The 9,732-nt window shown below is 36.8% G+C and overlaps 1 protein-coding gene across 2 annotated transcripts; it reads left to right on the top strand.

Moving 5' to 3' along the window:
* The first annotated feature begins 863 nt into the window (after window positions 1-863).
* LOC142631573 (conserved oligomeric Golgi complex subunit 2) lies at window positions 864-8,867 on the top strand. Of its 2 annotated transcripts, XM_075805769.1 has the most exons (13): window positions 864-1,483; window positions 1,939-2,145; window positions 3,909-4,245; window positions 4,711-4,872; window positions 5,079-5,178; window positions 5,275-5,490; window positions 5,579-5,687; window positions 6,098-6,298; window positions 6,546-6,650; window positions 8,014-8,139; window positions 8,242-8,376; window positions 8,507-8,654; window positions 8,758-8,867. In XM_075805769.1, exons 1-12 carry the CDS (start codon window positions 1,022-1,024, stop codon window positions 8,618-8,620), a joined length of 2,274 nt encoding a protein of 757 aa, XP_075661884.1. In that variant the 5' UTR covers window positions 864-1,021; the 3' UTR covers window positions 8,621-8,654; window positions 8,758-8,867. The 2 variants fall into 2 exon arrangements, with proteins under 2 accessions (XP_075661884.1, XP_075661883.1); XM_075805768.1 differs by having other exon boundaries at window positions 8,507-8,867.
* The last annotated feature ends 865 nt before the right edge of the window (window positions 8,868-9,732 follow it).

The following is a 9,732-nucleotide window of genomic DNA, read 5'->3' as shown; positions in this document are numbered from 1 at the left end:
AACCCAGCAAACCCAGTGACGATGGGATTGGAGCAGCAGCCACCAAAAACCCAAGAACGCTGCTTGAGTGTAAAATATTTTTACCTGTTTTTGCCTTGGATTCTACAATTGTTTGAAAACATTATACAGTTGACCAACTATTTTACAACAAATCAGACGGTATAATATGTGGAGGGTTAGAACTTAAAATCAACTCAATGGTGAAACAAATATGAAAATATGATGAATTGTTACACGTGCCTCTCCATGAGATTTATGATTTACTCATATTCCTTAAAGAAATTAGAGTATAAAGAAATGAGATATTATTAACTCATGTGCCTTAAAGAAATTAGAATAGAAAGAAATGAATCATATGAATTAAATTCACTTAAATCATAGTTCTTTATGAGATTTATATTCAAGTTATAAGCGTGACATTAAAATGAAACAAATCATATACATTCTTAAACTGTAACTTTCGTTAAGATTTATGATCAAATAAAATTTAGAACGAAACACTTCATAATTTCCAATTTTTCAAGTTCTTAACATTAATGTACAAAATTTTTCTTTAATTTATATATATATATTTTAATGATGTGCATAAGTTTTTTATTTTTATTTTTGAGAAACAAATGATATTGGAGGAATTTTTAAGTTTAGGGATATTTAGGGTTTTTTTTTTCTTTTTCTTCCTAATTTTTGATTAACTTCTTTTTCTTCCTAATTAAATCTTGACCGTCCAAACAAATGAATCTACGTCATATTCACGTGGGTCCCATGATAGACGGTATTGATGGGATTTTCCAACGTTTTGTTTTGTTTTGTTTTTTAGCAAAATAGTATTGCAAGTAGTTCTCACTTCTCACACACTGCTTCTATTTCTTCGTCTCCAATTAAAACACTTTGTATAGTATAATTCTCAGTTTCATTAGTCTTCGAGAGAAACCCAATTTTCTCACGGTTTTTTTTCTCACCAACCAAACACAAAACAAAATCAAAGAAACCAAAAAAGAAGAAGCAAAAACCGGGATCCGAAATGGCGGATCCGATTCCGGCACAAGCGCCACCGAGATCCGCGACGGACTTCTTCTCGGACCCGCTAGACTCTCACCCGCTATGGTTCAAGCCCTCGCTCTTCCTCTCCGCGAACTTCGACTCCGAGTCCTACATTTCGGAGCTCCGAACCTTCGTCCCCTTCGACACGCTCCGATCCGAGCTAGAGTCCCACCGCGCCGCGCTCAACCACGAGCTCATCGACCTCATCAACCGCGACTACGCCGACTTCGTCAACCTCAGCACCAAGCTCGTCGACGTCGACGCCTCCGTCGTGCGAATGCGCGCTCCGCTCCTCGAGCTCCGCGAAAAGATCGAGCAGTACCGTGCTTCCGTCGATCGCTCGCTTGTTGCTCTCAAGAACGGTTTGAAGCAGAGATCTGAAGCCGCGTCGGCGAAAGAGACTTTGCAGATTTTGCTCGATACCTTTCACGTTGTATCGAAGGTATGTGTATACATCGCAGTCTCTGTGTGTGAGTGATTTAGTGCTTATTTGGATCGTATTTGAGAGAAATTGGCGTGAGATTTAGTTTTCAGATTTATACGTGTAAAATGCAGTGATTTAGGGTTAATATTTGTGAATTTTTGATTCAATTTCAGTCTGTGAGTGATTAGTTTATTAATGTATTTGTATCTGGATTTATGATTACCTAGATCACACATTAATTTGGTTCAATTGAAGCTTCATTGTGTAGAATTTTCAATTTTCAATGGAGTTGAATCTTCTTTTATAGTCTTATTTGGATTTTAGTTTGCTGAAGAATATTAAGTTTGAGCTTAGTGTGTGTTTTAATTGCATTGGGAAGGTTTAGATGTGATTGTTGCAAATCAAGGTTTGTACTGAGTTTAGTTGCGAACGAGTTTTAGTAATTTGGACATGATGTTGTCTAATAAGTGCAGGTTGAGAAACTAATAAAGGAACTACCAAGTGTGCCTGCTGATTGGTCAAATGGGGATGTAAATGTGGCAGAGCGGAATTCTATGAGCAATGGGATTTCTTCACAGCATGTTGAGAATGGGATGAATTTGAGAGAGACTCAGAGTATGCTTTTGGAGAGAATTGCCAGTGAGATGAATCGGCTGAAGTTCTATATTGCTCACGCACAGGTCTATTTTCTGCTCTCCCTCACATTTAGATTTATTTTTGGTTACATATACATTTAAACATGAAAGAGAAAATTAGAATTAAGGTTGTGTTTTTTTTTATGAAGGAATCTTGGGGAAAGATGATGAGCCATTAAGACAACTAAGATTTACATGCCAGACCATGTATATAACCTTAAATGGAAATAAAATTGTAAAAAATATATTGTTGTGTTAAATACTCCAGCTTGATTATTCATGGTCTCACCAACTAGCATTTATGACATTATCTTGCTTTGTTGTTGCTTACTTACCATTGCTTAGCTAAAACTAGAAAAGCAATTGAAGAACTTAGGCTCCTTTTATTTCTTAGAAAGACTGATGGTTACAAAAGGAAAATGGTAGAAATCTTACTGTTTCATGAGCATTCTACATGTTTTTACTTTTCAACAAGCAAAGGAGAATAGCAGGTTATGTCTACTGTCTGTGAGAGAAAGACCAGAGAGGAAGAGATAGGGAGGTGGGGGAAGAGGAGACTAGTGTGTGCGAGAGAGAAAGACCCAGGAGTTGGAAGGGGGGGGGGGAGCTTAGTGCGTTTGTGTACACGTGTGCAGGCAGGCAGGAGTAGCGTTTGTGTATGAGAGACAGGATGGGATGGCTGTTTGTGTTTGTGGGCAGGCAGGAGGAGTGGAGTGAGGGTTTTCCAGTTGAGGGGCTAACGTATATATTAATTTGCTTACATTGATTTAAGATGGCCAAGAAGTTGATAATTAGGGGTAGGTTCAATTCCCCATGTCTCCATATACTTGACTAATTTACCTATTAATCATTGTCTGTTAAGGTGCAGCCTGGTGGTTGGAAGCTTGAGTAGAGTTTTAGACCCAAACATCCTAGGTTTGATCCCAACTAGGAGTTCCCCCAGACTACTTGATACATGTTTCTGACGGTTGCATGTATCCGTGGTTTACTCCCTAGGGATGGGTCCAAATGGCCCTGCCTTGGGAGGTTCCACGTCATCATAAAAAGAAAAAGAAAAAAAGAAAAAAATTGTATAATTAGTTGAAACATTATGAGTTCAAAAAGCTTACAAAGATTTCCATTTAAGGTGGAATATGTATGTGTTTTTCAAGATTCTAGGAACGCTCAAGGAAGTATACAAGCTATGTGAAGTGTGTGAGCTAAGAAGGGTTGGTGTCTGTGGTGTTTGTGTATCTTGTGTTTTTGTGTTTGTGGGGTTTGTGTATTGTTGTGGTGTAAGGTTGAAGAAAAAGGTCAAGAGAGCGTGTTGTCATTAGACTTATGGCCAAAAGGGTTGAATGATAACTCAGTATTTATGTATTTTACATTTTAAAATCGTATCCTTACTCTTATCGCCTCTTCTTGATAAAGATGTATATACTTAACAGAGAGAAGGGGGGTGGGGATTCAAAGTGCTATTTTGTTAGATGAGCTGTTGGGATGCAAATGCTGGTAACAGCCTCAGCCTCTTTAAAAGGGATAGCATAGAATAAATTTCAGTTTTATTGTAGGGGTTAAATTGTAAAACTTGGGCTGACATTTGAATAGACGTGCCAGCTTTTTTTTTAAATGTGAGATCCTCAGTGTATCTAAATTCCCTTTTCTGCTACCATCCAACTGCATGTTTCTAATTGCAATTATAACATAAAAAGGAAAAAGAAAAATCCACTTACCTACATAATATAGTGAAACAGGACTGAGCTTGCAATTGCTCTATTAGGAACTCGTACATTCTGTGCTCATCTCGTTTCTATATTATGCCAGTACAGAACCTGCCTTTCATTGAAAACATGGAGAAGAGGATTCAGAGTGCTAGCCTATTATTAGATGCAAGCTTGGGACATTGTTTCACAGATGGGCTTGAGCACCGGGATGCAAATGCAATTTACAATTGTTTACGTGCTTATGCTGCTATTGATAACACTACGAGTGCAGAAGAAATTTTTCGTACAACTATTGTAGCTCCATTGATACAGAAAATTATTCCGCATGGGGCGTCAGCGGTTGTTGCAGGCTCATCAATAGATGAACTCAAGAATGATTATCAGCAAATTAAACAATGTGTTGAGAAAGACTGTAAATTCTTACTGGAAATTTCTTCTGCAGGTATTGCCCTCTGCCTTCAGTGTATATATTGTATGCACAACAACTTACAAAGCTTATAGATGTTAGGCCAGCTATGAAATTCTTCATCATCTGATGCTATTTAGACCTTAAGCTCTATCATTGGAAGTTCCATTCCACAACCTCAATCTATGTTCCTCTGGTCTTTGTCTCCTTCATATCACCAACTGGTGCAGTCATTGGTCTTAAATTTACAAAATAAAGATTTTTTTTTAAATAATAAAAACCATCATTATTTTCCAAAAGCCATCTTTACTGGATAATAAATCATCTAACCTCTTTGAGAGGACAATCTCCACACCGTTGCAATCTCTGTATAATAGATTTAATATGAAAAAAGGGTCATCTTATAGCATGTTAACTAACTGGTTCTTTCTGTGCGTATGGATTTATGACTTATTGGTTATGAATGCTATTGACTGTTGTAATGCTTGTTGGGCTTTTCAGAAAACTCTGGTTTGCATGTGTTTGACTTCTTGGCCAATTCCATTCTAAAAGAGGTTCTCTCTGCACTCCAAAAGGGAAAACCAGGTGTTTTTTCTCCAGGAAGACCTCCAGAATTCTTGAAAAATTACAAATCAAGCCTAGATTTCTTGGCTCATCTAGAGGGTACTGATCAGCTCTCTCTCTCTCTCCCCCCTCTTCCTATTCTTTCTTTTAATTTTGCCCTTCAGATTGTAAAAACTTGACAAAATTATTATGCAATCTATTAAGACATTTGTCAGGTGATCGTTTAAGACTGTTATGTTACATGTATTCTGCATATAAGAGCATTTGTTGTTCATTGTAGTTATAACATCAAATTGTCATGCAAGGCTACTGTCCATCCAGATCTGCTGTTGCTAAATTTCGAGCAGAAGCTATATATGTTGAGTTCATGAAGCAATGGAGTGTTGGGGCTTATTACTCTTTGAGGTACTCACTGTAACTTTATTATGGTTTCTATTGTTATCAAATTGGTTAAGTATTATTTAATGGTGCGGGCTGCTTATATAACTGCAATTACCTCAGACAACAGGAAATAGCAGGGGATTTAAATTCTGCACTTACGACCACCAGTCTTGTCCCTATTCAGAATATAAATTCTGGTCAAAGAAATTCTCGTGAATTGACTTTAAAACAAAGTGTTACTCTCCTGGAGAGCCTGAGAGCCTGCTGGAGAGAAGATGTTCTTGTCCTCTCTTATGCTGACAGGTTTCTAAAATTATCTTTGCAGCTTCTTTCAAGGTCAGTTATCTTGGAACTTAAAAAGTTTCTTTGAGTCTATTCTGCTGATGCATTAACAATTGACTGCCTATTTTTGAATGTATATTAGATACTCAAATTGGTTGTCATCTGGATTGGCCGCCCGGAAGAAGGGTAATACAGCCTCCAGCTCTGGATGTGAATGGGCTGTTTCAGCTGTCCCAGAAGATTTTATTTATGTAAGTATTGTATCTTGATTTCACTACATTTATATTATTCCTTTGTTATTTTTATATAAAATCAATACATAACATGTTGGTCCTTGATTTGTGGCTCTTGTTCTCAACCTGAAGGTACTATGTCATATTCCTTTGCCTTTAAAAAAAAAATTTATATATATATATATATAATCAATACGTTACATGTTGGTTTGTGATTTGTGGCTCTTTGTTCTCTACCTGAAGGCAGCATGTCATTTAGAGAGAGAGAGAGAGAGAGAGAGAGGGGCCGGGGGGGGAGAGGTTCATGGACATATAGTGATTTTTTTCATCAAGTGAATTTTTCTCAATAAAAAGAATAAAAGATAAATTAAAATGTATGAGATGATCATGCTTTACTAGTGTATTGATAGAGGTTATTGGATTTACAGATTATTCATGATATAAATTGCCTGGCCTCGGAGGTTTGTGGTGATTACCTGGGACAAGTACTTCAAATTCTTTCTTCATGCTCTGCTGTTGTTCTAGATTCGGTAAAACAGAGTATTTTACATGGTGGAAAGTCATTGGAGGATTTAGTGCCTCTGGTTATTAACACAATAATAGAGGCACTGGTTGAGAAGTCTGTTGAGGTAAGCTATAACTTGTCAATGATATTGTCTGAAATAACCTGGAAGGAGGTGGTGTGCTTATGTTTATTTGCTGCTTCAAATATTTTCTTGATTGTAATATGCAGTGATAGAACCAATCTGCTGGCTGATTGGCCCAGTGAATATCTGAAGTTCTGAATTATTTTTGTTCATATATTTACTTATTATTTTTTTATTAGTTCTGAATATTTGTTCATTCATAAGACTTCTTTCTCAAATATAAATGTAGGACTTGAGACAGCTGAAGGGAATAACCGCAACTTATAGGATGACAAATAAACCTCTTCCTGTCAGACATTCACCCTATGTGTCAGCGGTATTGCGACCCCTGAAGGTGTGCAATTCTCTTTGATTTATAGCTGTTGTGTTATCCTCTTATCCAAGCTAGATGTTTTCTGAGCAATGGGTTTGGGGTTTTACCCATTGTATTACCATGTCTGATTTTTTAATTTCTGTTAAATCTTCTCTTTGATTTGTTTGAATTTGTTTCAAGTGCAATGGGTTTACTACAGTAAACACATTGTACTTTTCTACTCAAAAAACTTCTATTACCTATCAAAAAAAAAAAAAAAAATTCTGTGCTATCCAATTATCTACTGGTAGATTCCTTGATTGTGTCCTAAGAAAAAGTTGGATAGAAAAGGCCATATGATTTATTACCATATGTTGTCAAAGGCGAAAGGCAACCCTAAGCCATCAAGGCCTTGTATTGCCCGAGGTGTGAGGTGCCAAAAAGGGACTAGCTCGAGTGCAGTGAGTTGCCAAATTCTAAATGCAGTTATTATCTATATATAGAGTTTAAAAGTTAAATCATCTTCATCTTATACATTGGAATACTATTATCCTAGAGCTTAAATCATACAGGTTTTATAAATTCATCTAAGAAAGACTTTACAATAAACTTATATAAAAAGGAGATGAAAAAAGAAGATAGAATCACTATAGTGCTGAAGATTATATAATTGAAATTGAAAAAAATATGTTTCTGAATTGATGAAAAAAAAAAAGAAAAAAAAAGAAAGGGGAGAGAGAGTAAAAGAAAAAACTGTGAGGCCTTTGGATGGGCCAAAGAAGACCTGTGTATGAAGTGGAAGGGGTTGGGATTCTGAGTCCAAAGCCTTATTTTTTATTTTTAAATATTTTTTTAACTTTGACTTTTGCTCAGTTAGTGATGGCCAGCTAAGTCCCACTATCTTATCTTCTGTTTTAATTTCCTTTAGTGCCTAGAAAATTTCTCCAGGTACATGCGTAGATGCTAAAAGTGAGCAAATTGGAGAGCCTAATATACTGTATCTAAGTTTTCCCAATAACTTTTATCAATATTATATAATCTGGAATTTGAACAAGGAATAATTACACAACCTAAAAGAGAACTAAAAGTTCAGAATATGGCGTGACTTCTGAAAAAAAAAGTTCCAACAAATGATATGAGAATGCATACAAATATTTGGGGAGGCTCTTCATCTAGGTGTTGGAGTATCTAATCCCCAAGTCCTTTCTGAAAATATCCTTTTTTTTTTCTTTAAAAAAAAAAAAAAAAATTTACGGACTGGACATTAATTAGTGCTATGGCTGTATTCATCTATGGATATATCACTTACTGTATTTCTAGTTCTGTTGTCAGCTTCACATTTACACTAACATGGTGGATTACTTATGAGTTTTTATTTTTACATTGAACTACCAACTGCTCCCAGGTTCTTTTGGAAGGAGAGCGAGCTACAATATACTTGACAAGGGAAACTAGGAATGAACTATTGCTTGGTGCTGCAACTGATATTACTGGTCGTTATTATGAATTAGCTGCTGATCTTGTCAGTGTGGTTAGTATCTAATTGCCAATTACATCTGTAAACCTTTTGGTCTCCTAGAATTCCCCTTGCCTTGAAATATTATCCGTTTAAAATTTATGCTATCTTGACCAGGCGAGGAAAACAGAGTCTTCACTTCAGAGAATACGACAAGGGGCTCAAAGACGAGCTGGAGCAAGCTCAGATGTGTCGGATAATAACGTGTCTGACACCGGCAAGATTTGTATGCAATTGTTCCTTGATATTCAGGTAAAAATCAACTGTATGGCCATACTTAATCTCTCTCCATTTGTGTGCATGAATCATGAGTTGTTGGGTAGCAAACCATGGACTCTGTGGGATGACTTATACAAGTTTTCTTTGTAAATATTTTCACCAGGAGTATGGTCGCAACCTTGCTGCCCTAGGGGTTGAAGCAGCCACTATTCCAGCATTCTGTTCCTTGTGGCAGTGTGTAGCCCCTCCAGATAGGCAGAGCGTGATCAGCTTGTAGATTTTTGCCACTTTGCGCTGAGTGGCTTGTAGATGTAATTTTTTTCTTTCTGGTCATAATTTCATTTTAAGTTTTTTTTGGAACTTCATCTATTGTTTGATTTATTGTAATAATTGGTTCTTGGACATTCTTTGCAGTGTTCTTACAAATTAGAGAGGCTAAAGAACTTAAAATGGAGGCGAAATTTTTGTACTATCAACTTATATACAAAATTACTACTCTTTATTAGTGTTTTCCCCCTTCTAAAGTAGACTTGTCAGCTTAATTATTAGTCGTCTAAAGTAGTGTTGTTTGATTCATTATAGGATTTGAAACTCTCTCCTCGCTTAAAAGAAAAGAAAGTGAAAGAATATAAAATCTTGATTTGAAACTCTATTCTTGCAAGAGAAAAAAGAAGTTACTTGTACCATCATAGCGCAGGTGAGGGAAAAAGGAGATTTGGGTAGGGTTAATTACAATACTCTTAGGTTGGGCGTTGCTTTTTGGTTCTAAACCCTAGATTGTACCAACTTATATTAGGGGTGCTAACAAGTTGGTTGGACTCAAGTTTGGGGTCAAATGGCCACTTCTTGACCCAATGCTTTAGGTGGGAAACTCTTCCATTTTGCTGCCAACTGATGAATCAAGTGAAATCGATTAGACTCCACTTTTGAGTAATAGTAGGGTGTTGCATTTTGGATGGATGGGGTGGGGGTTGAATAAAGATTTTAGTTGGCTAAAAATTCAGAACATAACAGAGCAACAAAAACTAGCTGTCCAAATAAGTTAGGGTTAACCTGTTAATGATGGCGTACAAAGATGGCTGGGTGTTTCATCCCCAATTAATAATTATGATACAAATTGAGATGGCTCATACCTTATTGATGATGGTGGACAAAACTATGGCTCAACGGTAGAGAGAGAGAGATGATTGGGGGGTTAGGGGGAGTGTATGGCGATCGCATTGCATGGCTATGGCCATGTATGACAAGAAACTGCACGTGGTGGCGGTTGCACGACTTAGCAGAGGGTCGGAGACACAGGAGAGAGGTGGAGAAAACTTGAAAGTTTAAAACCAACAAAATTAAAGAATGAGAGACTCATGGATTGTGAATAAGATGTAATCCCCCATA

Source organism: Castanea sativa, chromosome 4 (assembly GCF_040712315.1).
Source record: "Castanea sativa cultivar Marrone di Chiusa Pesio chromosome 4, ASM4071231v1".
Taxonomy (NCBI): domain Eukaryota; kingdom Viridiplantae; phylum Streptophyta; class Magnoliopsida; order Fagales; family Fagaceae; genus Castanea; species Castanea sativa.
The sequence above is the reverse complement of the archived record's forward strand: the minus strand, read 5'-3'. Positions and strand labels throughout refer to the sequence as shown.

What these genes read in the sequence shown, in the direction of transcription:
- LOC142631573 (XM_075805769.1), top strand. Translation starts at nt 1,022, where the DNA reads ATGGCGGATCCGATTCCGGCACAAGCGCCACCGAGATCCGCGACGGAC. An exon ending in ACTGGAAATTTCTTCTGCAG is followed by an intron (nt 4,246 to 4,710) that starts GTATTGCCCTCT and finishes TGGGCTTTTCAG; the next exon opens with AAAACTCTGGTTTGCATGTG. An exon ending in TGGTTGAGAAGTCTGTTGAG is followed by an intron (nt 6,299 to 6,545) that starts GTAAGCTATAAC and finishes ATATAAATGTAG; the next exon opens with GACTTGAGACAGCTGAAGGG.